This window comes from Salvelinus namaycush, chromosome 42 (genome assembly GCF_016432855.1).
Source record: "Salvelinus namaycush isolate Seneca chromosome 42, SaNama_1.0, whole genome shotgun sequence".
In the NCBI taxonomy this organism is placed as follows: domain Eukaryota; kingdom Metazoa; phylum Chordata; class Actinopteri; order Salmoniformes; family Salmonidae; genus Salvelinus; species Salvelinus namaycush.
Window position 1 is genome coordinate 8,779,891 of NC_052348.1, and position 22,099 is coordinate 8,801,989.

General features: G+C 43.5%; 3 protein-coding genes across 3 annotated transcripts in view; all 3 read left to right on the forward strand.

The window, feature by feature from the left end:
- LOC120034801 (zinc finger protein GLI4-like) overlaps nucleotides 1-22,099 on the forward strand; it is a 320,522-nt gene that overhangs the window by 96,742 nt on the left and 201,681 nt on the right. The window lies entirely within an intron of this gene.
- LOC120034812 (transcriptional regulator CRZ1-like) lies at nucleotides 2,075-5,630 on the forward strand. Its single transcript, XM_038981451.1, has 3 exons — nucleotides 2,075-2,540; nucleotides 3,293-3,423; nucleotides 3,611-5,630. Exons 1-3 carry the CDS (start codon nucleotides 2,282-2,284, stop codon nucleotides 5,054-5,056), a joined length of 1,836 nt encoding a protein of 611 aa, XP_038837379.1. The 5' UTR covers nucleotides 2,075-2,281; the 3' UTR covers nucleotides 5,057-5,630.
- LOC120034824 (zinc finger protein 846-like) lies at nucleotides 12,689-18,469 on the forward strand. Its single transcript, XM_038981467.1, has 3 exons — nucleotides 12,689-13,192; nucleotides 16,634-16,764; nucleotides 16,958-18,469. The coding sequence occupies exons 1-3, from the start codon at nucleotides 12,898-12,900 to the stop codon at nucleotides 18,239-18,241; spliced, it is 1,710 nt and encodes a 569-aa protein (XP_038837395.1). The 5' UTR covers nucleotides 12,689-12,897; the 3' UTR covers nucleotides 18,242-18,469.

A 22,099-nucleotide genomic window follows, 5' to 3' on the forward strand; every position in this document is an offset into this window, starting at 1 on the left:
GATAGGCTACCATCGGTTATCTGAAAATACAGTGCCTTTTTAAAAAACATTTATTTCACCTTTATTTAACCAGGTAGGCCAGTTGAGAACAAGTTCTCATTTACAACTGCAACCTGGCCAAGATAAAGCAAAGAAGTGCGACACAAACAACAACACAGAGTTACACATGAAATAAACAAACTTACAGTCAATAACACAACACAATAGAAAAAATCAATATACAGTGTGTGCAAATGAGGTAAGATTAGGGAGGTAAGGCAATAAATAGGCGTAGTGGAGAAGTAATTACAATTTAGCAATGAACACTGGAGTGATAGATGTAGATGTGCAGAAAATGAATGTGAAGTTTAGAAGCTTCTGATAGGCTAATTGACATCATTTGAGTCAATTGGAGATGTGGATGTATTTCAAGGCCTACCTTCAAACTCAGGGCCTCTTTGCGTGACATCATGGGAAAATCTAAAGAAATAAGCCAAGACCTCAGAAAAAAAATTGTGGACCTCAACAAGTCTGGTTCATCCTTGGGAGTAATTTCCAAATGCCTGAAGGTACCACGTTCATCTGTAGAAACAATAGTACGCAAGTATAAACACCATGGGACCACGTATCTGTCATACCGCTCAGGAAGGACAATGGACAAGAACCCCAAGCATACATCCAAAGTTGTGGCAAAATGGCTTAAGGACAACAAAGTCGAGGTATTGGAGTGGCCATGACAAAGCCCTGACCTCAATCCTATAGAAAATGTGTGGGCAGAACTGAAAAGGTGACTTAGTGACTTAGTTAGTTACACCAGCTCTGTCAGGAGGAATGGGCTAAAATTCACCCAATTTTTTTGTGGAAAGCTTGTGGAAGGCTATCCAAAACGTTTGACCCAAGTTAAACAATGTAAAGGCAATGCTACCAAATACGAATTGAGTGTATGTGAACTTCTGACCCACTGGGAATGTGTTGAAATAAATAACATCTGAAATAAATAATTATCTCTACTATTATTCTGACATTTCACATTCTTAAAATAAAGTGGTGATCCTAACTGACCTAAGACAGGGAATGTTGACTAGGATTAAATGTCAGGAATTGTGAAAAACTGAGTTTAAATGTATTTGGCAAAGGTGTATGTAAACTTCCGACTTCACCTGTATGTGGCTAAATCTAGTGCGCCTACTGCGATGACCAATCAAATAGCTCAAATCATGACCCGGCCAGAACAAAGTTGATACTAGAGAATTCATAACTTTTAAAACCATTACCAGAGAGACTGTCAAAGAATATAGCAAAGAGCTGCTGTTTTTATGAGTGTGTTCATGTCTAAGATTTTATTCAGAAACATAAAACGTGCTTCTTCCTACTTACACTCGCGCTGCAATGAATGAGTAGCGAAGTGTATCGATAGCATTTTTATTATTAGCATCAGCTAGTTGTGTTTATTTTAATATCAAGGAATATTTCACTTTCTCTGGTCTTAGGAACAATATATATATGGGCACGAGGTAGATGCGGTGCGACTCAAGTTTCGGCATCAAGTAGTGTCCCCTCTCTCTGGTCAGTCTCACAGGAGGAACAGAAAGAGAGCTGGAACCGCAAGAGGCGGACCCTCTGCTGCTCTCTCCCTCCCTTCGCTGAGACTAATGCCTTGTTCAAAACAACTAGGAACTCGGAAATCCCTCTGACTTCAGTGCATTCTATACAACTAGGAACTCTGGAAAAAAAACTAGATCCGACTGGGAAAAATCGTTTTGAACAGTCATCCAACTAGGATTTCCAAGCCAGAAACTCGGGCATCTTTCTAGAGCTCTGACTTTTAGACCTGAAGATCACTGAAGTCATGATTTGATCTTAGTTCCCAGTTGTCTTGAAAGCACCATGACCATCAGATGCCGGTACCATCAGTCCAGTAAAATAATAAAGCAAATTATTTGCAAATGGTATCCATGATGAACAGTTTAATTGGGTATGGTTCAACTTTAGAACTACCCTGTCTCTGTTCCACACTCCAGTCGGTGGCAGTAATGCATCACTAAAGTTGGTTGCCAACCGCCATTTAAAAACCACTGAAGAAGTGTAAACGGAAGTGAACAGTGACCAAGACAAATTTCCACGTTAGCGTTTATATTGTTATTTAGACATGTATTACACCATGGAACTCAGAATATGAGTCATTTAACTGCAGAGTATCATAAACTTATCCCAGGTAGTCTTTAATTCGCGTTGTAGACAGGACTTGGTTGATCGATCAGTTATCTAGGTAACGATATCAAGCTGCTAATGTTAGCTAACAATGGCTAACTGTATGGTTTTTCACACTCAAATAGCCTCCATTATGGAGGTGCTAGCGAATGCAGCTGTGGCAGAGGTCTGTAAACTGGTAGACGACGACTATGCAGTGTTTCGTTTGGAAATAACTCAAAGCCAGAAAGAAAACAGTGCATTGCGAAGGAAAGTACAGCTACTCGAACTGAAGATGGTACGGGAGCGCGTCCTCGCCACTCGCCCCAGTAGTGTCAAAATCCTTGACCGATACAGAGGAATGGCAAGAGGTACAGTTTGCCGGGGTTGAGGGGCCTGTCGCCCAGTTCACATCTGCACATGTTTGACTTTAGATGTGTTAACCACATATGGTCCAGAGACCTGATGTTGAATTTCATGACATTGGAGACCACGCCAAATGAGCGTTTGAATCAGGAAAGTTAACTCAGGACTTCTACAAGCCAGAATGCTGAATAAAATAATTGTACTTATTTTGCCTGATGTCCGTGTAGTTGGTCCTTTTGCAGGTAGGAATGTTAGACAATATATCCATAAGAAATTATGATTGTCAACTTTAAAAAAAAATATGAATACACTACCAGCACATTTATCACCCAAAGCGGTAAAGTAACATAAAATATAACTATTCAACATACTGGCTTGTAAAGGTCGTGAATAAACTTTCCTGATCCAAACGCTCATTTGTGTCTTTAGTAGAATTCAATGAAATTTGACATTTTCCAGGCTAAGTTAACTGGAATTGGGTCTTGGTCAGTTTTTTGTTAGTATGCAATAATTCTCTTTTAGAAAGACACACTATCATATCATCATCAGAAAACATTTACTGCATTAAAAAACAATATGATGCATGGAACATAATAAATCGATCTATAAATGGTATATCAAGAAGTTATGCGAAGTGTTACTTTACATTCTTGCCAATTCTACACACTGTCAAAACGGTCAATAGTGTGTAGTATAAGTATTAAGCATTGACATTAGATTACTTAACCACCTCTTTTCCTCCCAATCACTCTCTCAGGTGAAGGACATCTCACTGGATGCCACAGGAGCTTTGTGAAGCCAGCAGGACACAATACATGGAGAGATGACCAGCCAGTCACTGTTGATGAGGGGAGTGAAACCTCAACCAAGAACATTATCGTGATAGAGGTTAATGTAATAGTATTACAGTACATCAAATGTGGCCAGTTTATTTCAGAAAAACTCCTCAGATATTTGCTGGCTTACATGTACATCCTAATTTATCTGCCATAGGGGAGCTTGTGAGACTTCCCTATGACATTATTATCCAATTCTACTCATTTACTGGTAACAACCTCCCCTCTTCTTGTGTCAGTCTGCAAATGCAGAGGCTGCAGGTTCTGGGGTCAAGCTGGAGAGATCTGAAGGAGATGAGGACCCACTGCACAGCACAGACATCCAGACTGGAGCAGCGCATGGAGTGGCGCTCCCTGTAGCCACCGAGGACCTCACCACCACTGCTGCGCCCCAGGCCAGGACCCGATGCAGTGTCACGGAGGTCAGTGGAACGCCGAACGCCGTCCTCAAGGCAGAGACGGAGACAGAAACAGAGACTTTAATTGTAACACAAAGGCTATTACACACAGGATCTAACCACCGATCAGACCCCGAGAGACTGGGCTGTCTTCCTGCTCCACGCTCAGAGCATTTAATGGTATTTCACCAGAGGCAGGGGACAGTTAATTCCCGTGGAGATGGTGATGCATTAGACACTGGCGTTGATGATCTGTCTTGTTCTTACGCTACAGAGATGGACCCTGGCAACATGCCCTTGGGTTTAGAGACCCAGACTGATCTGTCTAGAGGGGACTGGAACCGGTACAGTAGTAGTGTATATTCTGAAGGGTGCCTAGATGAGAAAGGGGATGTTATAGTGGTAGATGAGGTGACTGTGAAAGTGGAGAGCGACGCTCCTCCCACATGGAATGCAAAAAGTCACCTAGGAGATGGACACTCACAGGACAGAGATTTCTTAGATTACAGGGGAAATCTAAATGTCGCCACCCACTCCCCTTTACACACGTTCAGGGATCGCGACCCAGTGTCCACATCAATGGAACCTTCCGATTCACATGGCCACGTGATTTTTGATCAGGTATTACATTTAAACGATAGGGCTGTATCCCAAGCTCGTGGAGGGGGAGCAACAACGGTCGGGAAAGAGAAACTGGCTAACTGGAATGCAGACGAGACTCACTTAGGAGAAGGACACTCGCAGGGCAACACTAGTGACTTTTTAGACTACAGGGAAAGTTTAGAGACAAATCTAAATGTCGCAACCCACTCCCCGTTACACACAGTGTCCATGTCGATGGAACCTTCCGATTTGCACGGCCGTGTTTTTTTCAATCAGGTATTGAACTCAAACGACCAAAGGGCCAAGGCGCGGAGAGGGGGAGCAACAACGGGCGGAAAAGAGAAGCGGTTCCTCTGCATGTTCTGTAACAAAGGCTTCAGCTGCTCCCAGAAGGTGGAGATCCACCAGAGGGTCCACACAGGGGAGAAACCTTTCAGCTGTGCCCAGTGTCACATGTGCTTCACCCATGCTGGCAACCTGAAGAGGCACCAGAGGGTCCACACAGGGGAGAAACCTTTCAGCTGTGCCCAGTGTCATATGTGCTTCGCTCAGACTGGTGACCTGAAGAGGCACCAGAGAGTCCACACTGGAGAGAGGCCTTTCGCCTGTACGCACTGTGGGAAGAAGTTCTCAGAGAGGAGCTACCTCAGGATACATCAGCAGAAAAACCATCCCACTCTATAACATAGAAAGTAACCATTCCACTCGATAGCTTCTGATGTTTAGATCAAATCCTGCATTAAAGACAAAGAATCATTTTAATTGTTGTCAGCAGAAAAGATCCACAGATGAATTTGGAATAACGAGAGTAACAGATTTCAGTGTAGAATATTGCATCCAGACATTGTTTGATATATAAGGCATATATAAGCCTAAAATGTCTGTTACATATTGTGTTTGTACTGCGTAGGTTATATAACTATTTAATTGCTTCCATTCAACTACCTAATTTTTTCCCCAAGACACTTTTAATGAGAAAATGATTTCATTTATGCAGTATATCAAGTTCATGATCATTTTTATTTGAGGCATGTGTATACTGTATGTGGTTTTCATATGGTGTATTTAAAACTTGTTCATCTTTAATAAACACAAAATGGGACTTTTCATTCTAAGACTTTCACGTCACATCTGATCTCACCCTATTCTGCAAACACCCGACAGCGCTTTATATCCAATATACACTCACTAAATATACACTACAAATCAAAAGTTGGTGTTCACTTAGAAATGTTTTTGAAAGACAAACACTTTTTTTGTCCATTAAAATAACATCAAATTGATCAGAAATACAGTGTAGACATTGTTAATGTTTTAAATGACTATTGTAGCTGGAAACTGATTTAATGGAATATCTACATAGGCGTACAGAGGCCCATTATCAGCAACCATCAGTCTTGTGTTTCAATGGCATGTTGTGTTAGCTAATCCAAGTTTATCATTTTAAAAGGCTAATTGATCATTAGAAAACCCTTTTGCAATTGTTAGCACAGCTGAAAACTGTTTTGCTGATTAAAGAAGCAATTAAACTGGCCTTCTTTAGACTAGTTGAGTATCTGGAGCATCAGCATTTGTGGGTTCGATTACAGGCTCAAAATGGCAAGAAACAAAGCACTTTCTTCTGAAATTGATCAGTCTATTCTTGTTCTGAGAAATGAAGGCTATTCCGTGTGAGAAATTGGCAAGAAACTAAAGATCTCGTACAACGCTGTGTACTACTCCCTTCACAGAACAGCGCAAACGGGCTCTAACCAGAATAGAAAGAGTGGGAGGCCCCGGTTCACGACTGAGCAAGAGGACAAGTACATTAGAGTGTCTAGTTTGAGAAACAGACGCCTCACAAGTCCTCAACTGGCATCTTCATTAAATAGTACCCTCAAAACACCAGTCTCAACGTCAACAGTGAAGAGGCGACTCCGGTATGCTGGCCTTCTAGGCAGAGTTCCTCTGTCCAGTGTCTGTGTTCCCCGAGTCGCCTCTTCACTGTTGACGTTGAGACGCGTGTTTTGCGGGTACTATTTAATGAAGCTGCCAGTTGAGGACTTGTGAGGCGTCTGTTTCTCCAACTAGGCTTGTCCTCGGCTAGCGATTCTCTGGTCCTGCCCCTATAGTTCTGATTCAGAGAGACTGATGACGCCTGAGGTTGACCCCCTAACAGATGCTGCCTTCAGCCTGCCTTCTATAGGATCTATCAACTGGAACATGGACCCTGTGACAACACAGACAATCCCTGGCCTTCGTCCTCCTCACACTCTCCTAATGTTAAACCAGACCTCAGACAATGCCAGTGCCTCAACACTAAATAGCTACACAACCCCATTAACAAGTGACAGTAGTAGTAACGCATTCAGCAGATCCGGTGGCAAAGAGAAGCGCTTCCTGTGTTCATTCTGTGGGAAAACTTTCAGTTTCCCCAAACAGGTGGAGATCCGCCAGAGGATGCACATGGGGAAAAATATTTTGGCTGCCACCTGTGTGAGAATATGTTCTCCCACCAGCACCAGCTGAAGATGCACCTGAAGGTCCATAAGGGAGAGAGACCATTCGCCTGTACACACTGTGGGAAGAGGTTCTCAGAGAGGAGCTATGTCAGGATACACCAGCAGAAAATGCACACAGTCCATGTATAGAGTATAGTGACATGTAATATAGTACTAGTTAGATAGTTTGTAGTTCATTCTGTTGGTTTGGGATGTAGTAGGCAACTGAGGAAAGAATGAGTATGATGAGGCAGAGTAGATAATATGGGGAATGGTTGGTGTGATGGTGTCTGTAAAAATGCTTCACTGATGAAGAGTGACAACCTTGTCCTGTTTGATGGTCATGTTTTATAATGAGGAATTGAGTGCCTACGTTTACTTGACATTAAGTAGTGTGTAATGTATTGACAGTGTTATAAATATGAATTTGATCAAAAGCGAGGGTACCAGATTTACAGAAAAGGTCAAGTGTTACCATAGTGAGAAAAGTTATTCTACTAGTCACGTATCGTTTTGTTCAATAAAAGTACTTCATGTTGTGAGTGTATGACTATTTTGTTGAAATTAAGGTTTTCCTTATCTCAGTTGAACCAAATCATACTTAATTTGAGTCAACACATTGCCATTCTTTTTTAGAAACTCCAATGACTCCATATTAGTGTCACGTTCGTCATAAGGAATGGACCAAGGCGCAGCGTGCGTAGAGTTCCACATATTTTAATAAATAGAAACTCACCAAACAAAACAAACAAGCACAAACGAAACGTGACGTTCTGGACTACTCACAGGCAGCTACACAAACACAAGATCCCACAAAGCACAAAGGGGAAATGGCTGCCTAAATATGATCCCCAATCAGAGACAACGATAAACAGCTGCCTCTGATTGGGAACCATAACAGGCCAACATCGACATATAAAACGTCTAGATGACCCACCCTAAATCACACCCCGACCTAACCAACATAGAGAATAAAAGCTCTCTATGGTCAGGGCGTGACAGTTAGGTACTTGAATCATTGTTAGAGATGTGTTTATCATGTCATGTTTCTGTGTGTACAGCAAAGAGTTTCTTATATAAACCTTCATGCTTTTCTGTTCAATTTGTCTTTACAGTCTGCAATCCGTGAGGACCTGCTGATATCCGGTGTTGCTGGCGGGAGAGACTTGACCTCTGAAGCGGAAGCGGCTGGTTACAAAACCCTACCCCGGATCAGGACCCTGGATCAGAAACCGTCCCTCTTCCTTCCTAAGTCAGAACCAGGACCGAACCATGAGGGACAGAGACTCCACCAGCACACAGAACACAACCAGTGGACAGGTAGACTGAACAATCTCAATCCTGGTGGTCATCAGAGAGACCGTGGACCCACCCTGGGCTTCAGCCTTCGCAGAGAGTGGTGGGAGTCTATCAGCAAGTCTGTCTTCTCCGTCAGGGTCTTGTTTAATACCTGGTGACTGGGTTCATAGAAAGCCTGAAGCTGGACCTATGTCTGGCCTTCCTCAGTTACCTCATGGTTACCTCACCAATACAGACATGGTCAGGTTGCACGTTCACCAGAAGAGGTACATAGCCTATAACACAGCACACAATCCAAACAACACTCAGTCAAGGAGAGAGCTCAAAGACTAACCACCTGAACCACCTCTGCTGTTATTGGGTCACAACATGGGTGACCGAGCATTAGGACAGACGCCGACAAGCCGTACGTGGTAAGCGCTTCGCTTAGGCTAAGTATGTGAAGGACCACCAGAATGTTCACACCAAGGAGAGACCCTTCAATTGTAAGCTGTGTTAAGGCGTCCGCTTGCTTCCCAGCCAAAAGAGTTTGGAAGAGTTTGTGCATATATTATGAGGCAAGCCGAAGTTCGGAGCTGATGTCTACGCCCCTTCGTCGGTGACTGGTCAACAGTAGAGATTCTCCATTAAAGTCTTTGTTGTCATTCAACAAGAGACGACTAGTTGTCATGCACAATTTTTCATTGACATATACAGCACCAAACATCTTAGTTAGCTGTGCGTCAATACAGGATTACGATTGTATCGTACTATACCGGATCTGACACTCGTCGGATGTGGCAGGGCTTGAAAACTATTACGGACTACAAAGGTAAACCTAGCCGCGAGCTGCCCAGTGCTGCGAGCCTACCAGACGAGCTAAATGCCTTTTATGCTCGCTTCGAGGCAAGCGACACTGAAGCATGCACGAGAGCACCAGCTGTTCTGGATGACTGTGTGATAATGCTCTCTGCCCTTTCCCACCTGGACAAAAGGAACACCTATGTGAGAATGCTATTCATTGACTGCAGCTCAGCGTTCAACACCATAGTGCCCACGAAGCTCATCACTAAGCTAAGGACCCTGGGACTAAACACCTCCCTCTGCAACTGGACCCTGGACTTCCTGACGGGCCGCCCCCAGGTGGTAAGGGTAGGCAACAACATGTCTGCCGCGCTGATCCTCAACACTTGGGCCCCTCAGTGGTGTGTACTTAGTCCCCTCCTGTATTCCCTGTTCACCCACGACTGCTTGGCCAAACACGACTCCAACACCATCATTAAGTTTGCTGACGACACAACAGTGGAAGGCCTGATCACCGACAACAATGAGACAGCCTATAGGTCAGAGAACTGTCAGTGTGGTGCCAGGACAACAACCTCTCCCTCAATGTGATCAAGACAAAGGAGCTGATCGTGGAGTACAGGAAATGTTGGGCCGAACAGGCCCCCGTTAACATCAACGGGGCTGTAGTGGAGCGGGTCGAGAGTTTCAAGTTCCTTGGTGTCAACATCACCAATGATCTATCATGGTCCTAACACACCAAGACAGTCGTGAAGAGGGCACGACAAAACCTTTTCCCCCTCAGGAGACTGAAAAGTCCCCAGATCCTCAAAAAGTTCTACAGCTGCACCATCGAGATCATCCTGACCGGTAGCATCACCGCCTGGTATGGCATCAGAGGGTAGTGCGTACGGCCCAGTACATCACTGGGGCCCAGTACATCACTGGGGCCAAGCTTCATGCAATCCAGGACCTATATAATAGGTGGTTTCAGAGGAAAGCCCATAAAATGGTCAGAGACTCCAGTCACTCAAGTCATAGACTGTTTTCTTTGCTACCGTACGGCAAGAGGTACCGGAGCGCCAAGCCTAGGACCAAAAGGCTCCTTAACAGCTTCTATCCCCAAGCCATAAGACTGCTGAACAATTAATCAAACAGCCACCGGATTATTACATTGACACCCCCCCCCCCCCTATATTTGTTTTGTTGCTACTCACTGTTTATTATCTATGCATAGTCACTTCACCCCTACCTACATGTACAAATTACCTCTAATCTGTACCCCCGCACACTGACTCTGTACCGCTACCCCTTGTATATAGCCCCGTTATTGTTATGTTATTGTGTTACTTACTTTTTACTTTAGTTTGTTTGGTAAATGTTTTATTTATTTAAATTTCTTTACCCCTTTTTTCTCCCCAATTCCGTGGTATCCAATTGGTAGTAGTTACAGTCTTGTCTCATCGCTGCAACTCCTATACGGACTCGGGAGAGGCGAAGGTCGAGAGCCATGCATCCTCAGAAACACATCCCAACCTAGCCGCACTGCTTCTTGACACAACGCACATCCAACCCGGAAGCCAGTCGCACCAATGTGTCGGAGGAAACACCGTACACCTGGCGACCTGGTCAGCGTGCACTGCGCACGGCCCGCCACAGGAGTCGCTAGTGCGCGATGAGACAAGGATATCCCTGCCGGCCAAACCCTCCCTAACCCGGACAACGCTGGGCCAATTGTGCGTCGCCCCATGGACCTCCCAGTCGCGGCCGGCTGCGACAGAGCCTGGGCTCGAACCCAGAATCTCTGGTGGCACAGCTAGACCACTGCGCCACCCGGGAGTCCCTTGTAAATATTTTCTTAACTCTTCTTGAACTGCACTGTTGGTTAAGGGCTTGTAAGTAAGCATTTCACGGTAACTTGTTGTATTTGGCGCATGTGACAAATAAAGTTTGATTTGATGTTCCTGTCCTGAAAACCCTGAGCAGTCGACAGATGGTGAACTCTCAGAAATTGAACCTGAGAAAAATGAATTGTAAGAACCTGCGCTGAGAGGTGAGGTGAAGGCTTCCAAGCCTCAGCCGAATGACCAGGAAAATGCCAGAGATGTCTTGGGCCCAGTGGGAGTACAATTCGTGAAGCGCATGCTAACAGACACATTGTGATAGAGCTAGTTAGCATTGGCTTGCGAAACTAGCTCTAACTTCCTTCATACTGGACACAAAGACATAAAAATGGTATCCACTAGTTCATCTGCCTGGGGAAGTAGTATCCTGAAGTATCCCTTTAAATTGTACTGTACAGATGGTACAGAAGATTGAATTGGTAGTAGCAGAGAAGTTTTGGGGTGTTAGATTTGAATGTAGAAGGAACTACGGGGGTTTTGAGAGAAGGGGTTCCAGCTTCCAAGCCGACGGTGTTGGTATAGGACCTGTTAGGGCCAAAGTAGTGTGAAGAGGTGGTGGAGTGTGTTGGGTGTCTTTTCATAGGCACTAACACCCGCCATGGTTTGTTGTACAAAGCCTATAGGGAAATTAATGGAGTTTTTGGATAAATGCCGGAAATAACGTCTGTGGTAAACACAGGTTGTGTCTGAATACCCATACCCATACCAGTGTACTATATACTTAAACTGCATGGTATGTACTCATCTCAGTGCTAGAGGCGCCACTACAGACCCTGGTTCGATTCCAGGCTGTATCACAACCGGCCGTGATTGGGAGTCCCAAAGGGCGGCGCACAATTGGCCCAGCGTCGTCCGGGTTAGGCCATCATTGTAAATAAGAATTTGTTCTTAACGGACTTGCCTAGTTAAATAAAGGTATAAAACAAATTGTCTCATACTATTTATGACAATGTTTCGTAAAAAGTATGCGTTATGCCACAGCCGTAGCGTACTACTTTGATATGGCTTCGCAGATATAAACCAGAAAGTGCATCCTCAAAAATCTCTGGATACACAGTTCTAAATCCAAATATCATCCCTATTTATAAATCTGTTTTCAAAGCTGTTCAATTCAATGGTCATGATCATTTTAAGGACAACAAAACACACATTACATTTTAACACAGAGACTCTTTGCTCGTCTTCTTTGCCAACTTAAATTAGTTTTTTGTTTTACTTCCAGAGTACTATGATATCTCAATGTCCTCCTTTTTTCCGGTTTGAATGCATTGTGGGTGTGAAATGTCCAAAAAGTTTACAATTCATTCATACTACATGACAAGCCGAAATGAGTATGACATCCAGGCATTTAAAGCGTACAACATTTTCAAAATGCCACATACTATAAAACAAAAATCACATACTCAAACGGCCTTTCTATTTAGGATGTAGTATGGGTATGTGGATACAACCACTGGCTTAGATCTTATACGTTTTGTTCTATGACAATCTTAATCAGCTAACATTAAGGCCTAATATTAACTTTGCGGTCCACCAGCCACTGGCAGGTACAGGAAAAAAATCTACCAGCCACTCATTTTTTTTTTTTATCAGTCAAAATATTTTTGGGCCATAATTACATACAAAAAAATAAAAACGGATGACCATGCTTTGTAATGTTTCTAATACAATACATGTATTGCTAAGAAGTAACGTGGTATATTGCAAAATTTCACAAAAGAATGTGTGACTTCAGTCTTATAACCAAAATATCAGATGATATTCCACTTTTTTTGTGAACAAATGTGCAATGCACTTTCCGAACAGTGAAAGGCAGTAATACCCAACAAAGCGTCTAGCCGGCCGGAAAACCACACGAAGAAGTAGTAAACGGAAGTGAACAGTGATCAAGAACAATTTCCACGTTAGCAGTTTTTTGTTATTTATACATTTATTAACACCCTGGAACTCAAAATATGATTGATTTAACTGCACAGCATTACTTATGTATCCCTGGTAGTGTTTAATTCGCGTTGAAGACAGTACTTGGTTTATATAGGTGATATAGTTAATGATAGTTAGCTGCTAACGTTAGCTAACAATGGCTACCTGTAACTCAAACGTTATGATTTTTCACACTCAAATAGCCTCCATTATGGAGGTGCTAGCGAATGCGGCCGTTGCAGAGATCTGTAAACTCGTAGACGACGACTATGCAGTGTTTCGTTTGGAAATTACTCAAAGCCAGAAAGAAAACAGGGCATTGCGGAGGAAACTACAGCTAATTGAACTGAAGGTGACACGGGAGCGCGCTGAGAGGACAACGCGAGAGCGCGTCCTCGCCAGTCGCCCCAGTAGTGTCAAGATCCCCGACCGATACAGAGGAATAACAAGAGGTAGGCTACACTTTGCAGAAGGCCCAGGCTGCGGGGCCTGTTGTCCAGTTCCCCTCTGCGCATGTGTTCAGATGTCTTACCCAGAGTTTGGTCTTGGTCAGTTTTTGGATAGTATGCCATACTTCCCCTATCGTGCATTTTTCCCCCCATGTTACCTTTATTTTACCAGGCAGGTTAATTAATAAGAGATACTTATTGCACAAAGACTATTCAAACCAGATTTTTGATTTACTTTATTTACTATTGTCATACTCAATTTAAATAATGTGATGGATGGAACAAAATCAATAAGTGTCAAGAATTTATTATAAGTCTTACATTACATCCAGGGCCGTATTACCAAACGGCAAGCAGCACATGTGTCTTAACCTCCCAGGGCCCCCCCCCCCAATATTTTGAGGGCCCCAATATTTTGCTGGGGGAGGTCGGGCTCCCCCAGATAGCATATGAAAGCACCAGTTGTGGGCAAGGTTCCCTTAACATTTTTGGGGCATTGAGCAAATTTTAACATGCAGCTGGCCAAGAACATAGCAGCACGTTTTGCTCTTCACTGTAGTCAGAGGGCTAATTTCATTACTATGTATGCCAGTCTTTCTTGACTAAAAGTTGAGGAGAGACCGACTACATCGCTTCTCGTTTTTTATAAGAAACAATGTGTTGAAAATTCCTAATTGTTTTCATAGTCAACTTACACACAACACTGACACACACTTAACCCACCAGACATGTCACCAGGGGTATTTTCACAGTCCCCAGGTCCAGAACAAATTCAAGGAAATGTACAGTATTATACAGAGCCGGGATTGCATGGAACTCCCATCTCATATAGCGCAAGTGAACAGCAAACCTGGTTTAAAAAAAAAATGAATAAAGCAACACCTCACGACCAATGTTGCCTCAAATTTTTGGGGGGTACTCAGCAAATTTTTAGTTTTGTGAGGGGAAACTTGAACGTTGTGAGTTAGGCTGTACCCTGCAAACTAAAGGGATTTATTCTGAGCAGCAGTCCTTCTTCGATGAGGTTTAACGGCAGTTGGCATCCAATAAATGTTGCATTACCGCCAACTACTAGACTGAAGTACAACGCTCTTATACTTTTGCTTGAATAAATAAATAAATACCATCTAACACTACACAAAAGAAGAAGAAAAAAGATCACCACCCTACTCCACTATTTAAAACGATTTAGTGCTACCTCAGGCCAACAACCTGAAAGGATGGGACACCACCACTTAACACACCCTGTAACTCTTCTGATGTCAAGTCTCGCACATCCAAATACCTCTCTGCAGTTTTCTGTGACTTACGTTCCATCCCTGCAGTACAGTTGATAACCATTTCTATAAATGCTAAAAATCGAGTCTTACTGAAACATATATCACGTGTTGGCCTATCCCTCTGTATTGGTACAAATCTACTACTCACAACACTCCTCTCAGGATCCCTCCCCCTTGACCGATCTTCCTCTACTTTCTTCACTGCCTCAGCATATGACAACTTCTGCACTACTCTGACCCTGGAAACCTCAACCTGAGTCTCTCACACGGGACATTTCTGATCCCCAGTCCCATGGGCAGCCCTACAATTAACACATACCACTACTTTCCCTAATGCTACACATTCCTTTGTCTCATGCCCTTCTGCACACTTCTCACACCTAGGAACCTCCCTCCTATACACTGCTGCCACATGCCCAGAGCAGCAGTCCTGGAGGAGGTGGTTGTGGGTCACCTGGAGGTCAGGCCCCTCCAGATAGCATATGAACAGGTCATAAACTGTAGAAAATCTGTAGAATTGCAGGGAATTCGGTTAAAAACTCAAAATGTTTCTCTCAGCCTCAAGGCAAAATGTGTAAAATATCATGAGATTAGCTATAAAACAGTACATTTTTCTCTCTGCCTCATGGCAAAATGTGTTGAATTGCAGGAAATGAGCTAAATGTGTAAAATAGCATGAGATTAGTTATAAAACTGCACATTTGCCCTGGAGGTACAGTGGGGTCTGATATTATTGACACCTTTGATAAAGATGAGCAAAAAATGGCTGTGTAAAATAAATTATTCAAATACTGAACTATATTGTATGACTTTTTGTATATTATTTTCACCACCACTGATGGTCATGTCATCTGACTAAAGCACCGCTTCCAATCCAAGTGACAATGCTGTTTAGCAAACTCCAGGTGTTTTCCTTTTTTGGATGACATGAAAATAGAGCTCTTTGGCCACACACACCAGTGGTGGGTTTGGTGTTGAAATGAGGATCCATGAGCAGAAAATAACCCCATACCTACTGTAATATATGGTGATGGATCTTTGATGTTATGGCTCTATTTTGCTTCCACTGGTCCTGGGGCCAGTGGAAGTAGTCCATAAGCGCAGACGAAGGATGTCAAGAATCTGGAAGGATTCTGTATGGAGGAATGGTCTATAGCCTTGTTCACATTGGCAGTTTGAAGTGACAATTTTTTTTCTTCTTGCGTATCTGATTTGAATCTGATCTTTTTCTTGCATTCTGACAGCCAAAAAGCACATTGAATCAGATATTTCAAGCCATACAAATCTGATTCCTGGCCATGCAACTTGTCTGAACAGTCAAATCTGATTTATTTGCCCTCGAGTGGTTTTTAAGACTTATTTGGCATATCTTGTTGCTTGCTAGCTACTCTGTTGACAGTTTTTTTGGTAGCTAACTAGCTTGTTCATCGTTTACAAACAAATGAGTGAATATGCTATAAAGCTAAACGGCTTCCTAGCCAGCTAGTTGACTGCTGTGACTAGCCAAAAAGGACACATTTTGAAAGTTGGATCTTTAAAAGCGTTCATAGCAGGCATTGTTGTCACCTTAGCTTGCTAAATAAGTTCTGAGTGATAGGAAGCATGTGCACCACCACCAATCAGCCTACACAACTGTGCGCACACCCGACGTTGCTATGACAACTAGCGTAGCCATGTCAGGAAATGACTGATTTGAGCGTCAAGGCCTTCAGTGTGAACAAGGCTTTACATCCTTCCCAATGTGTTCTCCAACTCAAAAAACATTAGGAAAAGGCTCCCTGCCATTATCCTCACAAGGTGAGGTATTGAAAACAGTAGTGTCAATAATTTTGACCCCTACCCTTTTTGAGAATTGTATTTATTACTTGTTAAAATCTATTTCTCAGAGCAATTGTATTATTATAATTCCCCCCAAAAATTTGGAGCATGCAATAAAGTTCAGTATTGTAAGGATTTATTTTATACAGTCATTTTTGTTCATTTTTATTATTAAGGGTGTCAATAATTTCGGGCCCCACTGTAGATGCCCCGGGGCCCCAGATGTGGTAGTCCAGCCCTGCTTAAAGCTTTGCCAATTGTAGTCAGTGTCATTAGTGTAGAATTAAGTGTTGAGCATTGACAGTACCTAACTTAACCACCCGTTTTCCCCCAATAACTCTCTTAGGTGAAGGACATCTCACTGAAGGCCACAGGAGCTTTGTGAAGCCTGCAGGACACAGAACATGGAGAGATGACCAACCAATAACTATTGATGAGGGGAGTGGAACCTCAACCCAGCGCGTTATCGTGATAGAGGTTTGTGTAATAGTGTAACATGACAGTACATCAAATGTGTCCTGTTTATTTCAGAAAGACTCCCTCAGCTATACACTTGCTTACATGGACATCCTTATTTATCTGCCATAGGGGATCTTGTGAGACTTCTCTATGACATTGTTATCCAATTTAACTCATGTACCAATAATAACCTCCTCTCTTCTTGTGTCAGTCTGCAGATGCAGAGGAGGCAGGTCCTGGAGGATCGTCTCTGGTCAAACAGGAGAGGACTGAAGGAGAGGAGGACCCACGACACAGCATAGACATCCAGATTGGAGCGGTGGGAGTGGCGCCCCCTGTAGCCACGGAGGACTTCGCCTCCGCGCCCCATCCTAGGGCCCAATGCAGCATCACGGAGGTCAGTGGAACGCCGAATGCTGTCCTGAAGTCAGAGAAAGACACCGAGACTTTAACTGTAACACAAAGGTTCTTACACACAGGACTTAACCAAATGTCAGACCCAGAGAGACTGGAGCTGGGACCACTGGGCTGTCCTTCTGCTCCTGGCTCAGATTATTTACTTTACGGTAACCCGAGCCTGAGGACGGTTCATTCCCATGGGGACTCGGGTGACGTGTTGGAGACTGGCAATGATTCATCTTGTTCTTACACAACAGAGATGGACCCTGGCAACATGCCCTTGGATTTAGAGACACAGACTGATCTGTCTAGAGGGGACTGGAACCGGTACAGTAGTAGTGTATACTCTGAAGGGTGCCTAGATAAGAAAGGGGAGGTTATAGTCATAGATGAGAGGACTGTGAAGGGCGAGGCTCCTCTGACATGGAATGTAGATGAGACTCACTTAGGAGTAGGACACTCACAAGGCAGAGATTTCTTAGATTACAGAGAAAGCTTAGAGACAAATCCAAATGTTGCGTCCCATTCCCCTTTACACACGCTCAGGGATCTCGACACAGTGTCCATGTTGATGGGGCCTTCCGATTCACAGAGCCGGGACTTTTTCGATCCGGTATTGAACTCTAAGGATCAAAGGGCCAAGGCTCGGGGAGGGGGAGCAACATCAGGCAATAGTAAAGAGAAACGGTTCTGTAATGAAGGCTTCAATTGCCCCCAGAAGGTAGAGATCCACCAGAGGGTCCACATAGGGGTGAAACCCTTCAGCTGTACCCAGTGTCATATGCACTTTGCTGAGGCTGGCAACCTGAAGAGGCACCAGAGGGTCCACACAGGGGAGAAACCCTTCAGCTGTGTCCAGTGTCACATGCACTTCGCCCGGACAGGTGACCTGAAGAGGCATCAGAGGGTCCACACAGGGGAGAAACCCTTCAGCTGTACCCAGTGTCACATGCGCTTCGCCCAGGCTGGCAACCTAAAGATGCACCTGAAGGTCCACACGGGAGAAAGGCCATTTGCCTGTCCACACTGCGGGAAGAGGTTCTCAGAGAGGAGATGCCTCAGGATACACCAGCAGAAAAAACATTCCATTTTATAACAAAGAAACCATTCCACTCAATAGCTTCTGACACTTAGATCTAACCCTGCATTAAAGACAAAGATTCATTTTCATTGTTGTCAGCAGATGCATTTCAAGTAACGAGAGTAACAGATTTCAGTGTTGAATATTCCTGTGTAAATATTGCATCCAGACAAGTATTTTTCAACATTTTGTTACTTTACATCCTTATTCTAAAATTGATTTTATATATTTTCTTCATCAACCTACCCCATAATGACAAATCAAAAATAGTTGTATTTTTGCAAATTTATAAAAAATAACTGAAGTATGACATTTACATAAGTATTCAGACCCTTTACTCAGTACTTTGTTGAAGCACCTTTGGCTGAGATTACATCCTTGAGTCTTCTTGGGTATGACACTACAAGCTTGGCATACCTGTATTTTGGGAGATTCTCCCATTCTCTGCAGATCCTCTCAAGCTCTGTCAGGTTGGATGGGGAGTGTCGCTGCACAGCTATTTTCAGGTCTCCAGAGATGTTCGATCGGGTTCAAGTTCGGGCTCTGGCTGGGCAATTCAAGGACATTCAGAGACTTGTCCCGAAGCCACTCTTGGCTGTGTGCTTAGGGTCGTTGACCCGTTGGAAGGTGAACCTTCATCCCAGTCTGAGGTCCTGAGCGCTCTGGAGCAGGTTTTCATCAAGATTTTCTCTGTACTTTGCTCTGTTCATCTGTCACTCGATCCTGATTAGTCTCCCAGTCCCTGCCGCTGAAAAACATATGCTGCCACCACCATGCTTCACCGTAAGGATGGTGCCAGGTTTCCTCCAGACGTGATGCTTGGCATTCAGGCCAAAGAGTTAAATCTTGGTTTTGTCAGACCAGAGAATATTGTTTCTCATGGTCTGAGAGTTTTTAGGTGCCTTTTGGCAAACTCAAAGTGGGCTGTCGTGCCTTTTACTGAGGATTGGCTTCAGTCTGGCCACTCTACTATAAGAGCCTGATTGGTGGAGTGCTGCAGAGATGGTTGTCCTTCTGGAACATTCTCCCATCTCCACAGAGGGACTCTGGAGCTCTGTCAGAGTGACCATCGATTTTTTTGGTCACCTCCCTGGCCAGTTTCGCCAGGCGGCCAGCTCTAGGAAGAGTCTTGGTGGTTCCAAACTTCCTCCATTTAAGAATGATGGATGCCACTGTGTTCTTGGGGACATGTCTCAGAGCTCTACGGACAATTCCTTCGACCTCATGGCTTGGTTTTTGCTTTAACATGCACTGTCAACTGTGGGACCTTTATATAGACAGGTGTGTGCCTTTCCAAATCATGTCCAATCAATTGAATTTACCACAGGTGAACTCCAAGTTGTAGAAACATCAAGGATGATCAATGGAAACAGGATGCACCTGAGCTCAATTTCGAGTCTCATAGCAAAGGGTCTGAATTTGCAAACATTTCTAAAAACCTGTTTTCGCTTTGTCATTATGGGGTATTGTATGTTGATTGATGAGGAAAAATCATTTATATAAGGCATATAAACAATGCACAAAAATATAAATGTAAAGTGTTGGTCCCATGTTTCATAAGCTGAAATAAAAGATCTCAGAACTTTACCATATGCACAAAAATGTTATTTCTCTCAAATTATGTGCACTAATTTGTTTACATCCCTGTTAATGAGTTTCTCCTCTGACAAGATAATCCATCCACCTGACAGGTGTGGCATTTCAAGAAACCGATTTAACAGCATGATCATTACACAGGTGTACCTTGTACTGGGGACAATAAAAGGCCACTCTAAAATGTGCAGTTTTGTCACACAAGTTTTTTTACCTCCCTATTTCTCACCAATTTCGATCTTGTCTCATCGCTGAAACTCCCGAACGGGCTTGGGAGGCGAAGGTGGAGTTATCCGTACTCCGAAACATGCCCCGCCTTTGAGGGAGCGTGCAATTGGCATGCTGACTGCAGGAATGTCCACCTGAGCTGTTACCAGAGAATTTAATGTTCACTTCTCTACCATAAGTCACCTCAGCGGTTTGCTGATGTGAACAGAATGCTCCATGGTGGCGGTGGGCTGATGATATGGGCAAGCATAAGCTACGGACAATGAACACGATTGCATTTTATTCGTAGCTATTTGAATGCACAGAGATACCATGACTAGATCCTGAGTCCCATTGTCTTGCCATTCATCTGCCGCAATCGTCTCATGTTTCAGCATGATAATGCAATGCCCCATGTCACAAGCATCTATACACAATTCCTGGAAGCTGAACATTTCCCAGTTCTTCCATGGCCTGCATACTTAGACATGTCAGCCATTGAGCATGTTTGGGATGTTCTGGACCGACGTCTACGACAGTGTTCCAGTTCCTGCCAATATCCAGCAACTTCACACAGCCATTGAAGAGGAGTGGGACAACATTCAACAGGCCACAATTAACAGCCTGATCAACTCTTTGCCAAGGAGATGTGTCGCGCTGCATGAGGCAAATGGTGGTCACACTGGATACTGACTGGTTTTCTGATCCACGCTCCTGCTTTTTTTTTAAAGATATCTGTGACCAACAGATGAATATCTGTGTTCTCAGTCATGTGAAATCCATAGATTAGGGCCTAATGAATTTATTTCATTTGACTGATTTCCTTACAGTGGCAAGAACAAGTATGTGAACCCTTTGGAATTACCTGTATTTCTGCATAAATTGGTCATAAAATTTGATCTGATCTTCATCTAAGTCACAACAATAGACAAGCACAGTCTGTTTAAACTAATAACACACAAACAATTGTACTTTTTCATGTCTTTATTGAACACACCATGTAGACATTCACAGTGCAGGGTGGAAAAAGTATGTGAACCCTTGGATTTAATAACTGGTTGACCCTCTTTTGGCAGCAATAACCTCAACCAAACATTTTCTGTAGTTGTGGATCAGACCTGCACAATGGTCAGGAAGAATTTTGGACCATTCTTTTTTACAAAACTGTTTCAGTTCAGCAATATTCTTGGGATGTCTGGTGTGAACCGCTCTCTTGATGTCATGCGACAGCATCTCAATCGGGTTGAGGTCAGGACCCTGACTGGGCCACTCCAGAAGGCGTATGTTCTTCTGTTGAAGCCATTCTGTTGTTGATTTACTTCTGTGTTTTGGGTTGTTGTCCTGTTGCATCACCCAACTTATATTGAGCTTCAATTGGCAGACAGATAGCCTTACATTCTCCTGCAAAATGTCTTGATAAACTTGGGGATTCGTTTTTTCCGTCTGATAGCAAGCTGTCCAGGTCCTGAGGCAGCAAAGCAGTCCCAAACCATGATGCTCCCTCCACCATTTACAGTTGGAATAAGTTTTTGATGTTGGTGTGCTGTGCCTTTTTTTCTCCACACATAGTGTTGTGTGTTCCTTGCAAAGAACTCAACTGTAGTTTCATCTGTCCACAGAATATTTTGCCAGTAGCGCTGTGGAAGATACAGGTGCACAAACTTCAGAGGTGAAGCAATGTTTTTTTTGGACAGCAGTGGCTTCTTCCGTGGTGTCCTCCCATGAACACCATTCTTGTTTAGTGTTTTACGTATCGTAAACTCGTCAGAGATGTTAACACTCTAGGATTCTTCTTAACCTCATTGAGCATTCTGTGCTGTGCTCTTGCAGTATTCTTTCCCATATGGCCACTCCTAGAGAGAGTAGCAACATTGCTGAACTTTCTCCATTTATAAACAATTTGTCTTACCGTGGACTGATGAACATCAAGGCTTTTAGAGATACTTTTGTAACCCTTTCCAGCTTCATGCAAGTTAACAATTCTTAATCTTAGGTCTTCTGAGATCTCTTTTGTTCGAGGCATGGCTCACATCAGGCAATGCCTGACTCAAATTTCGTGAGGTTTTTTTTTTT

Coding starts and splice junctions, on each gene's coding strand:
- LOC120034812 (XM_038981451.1), top strand. CDS start 2,282: ATGGCTAACTGTATGGTTTTTCACACTCAAATAGCCTCCATTATGGAG. Junction 2,541..3,292: donor ATACAGAGGAATGGCAAGAG/GTACAGTTTGCC, acceptor TCACTCTCTCAG/GTGAAGGACATCTCACTGGA. Junction 3,424..3,610: donor AGAACATTATCGTGATAGAG/GTTAATGTAATA, acceptor TTCTTGTGTCAG/TCTGCAAATGCAGAGGCTGC.
- LOC120034824 (XM_038981467.1), top strand. CDS start 12,898: ATGGCTACCTGTAACTCAAACGTTATGATTTTTCACACTCAAATAGCC. Junction 13,193..16,633: donor ATACAGAGGAATAACAAGAG/GTAGGCTACACT, acceptor TAACTCTCTTAG/GTGAAGGACATCTCACTGAA. Junction 16,765..16,957: donor AGCGCGTTATCGTGATAGAG/GTTTGTGTAATA, acceptor TTCTTGTGTCAG/TCTGCAGATGCAGAGGAGGC.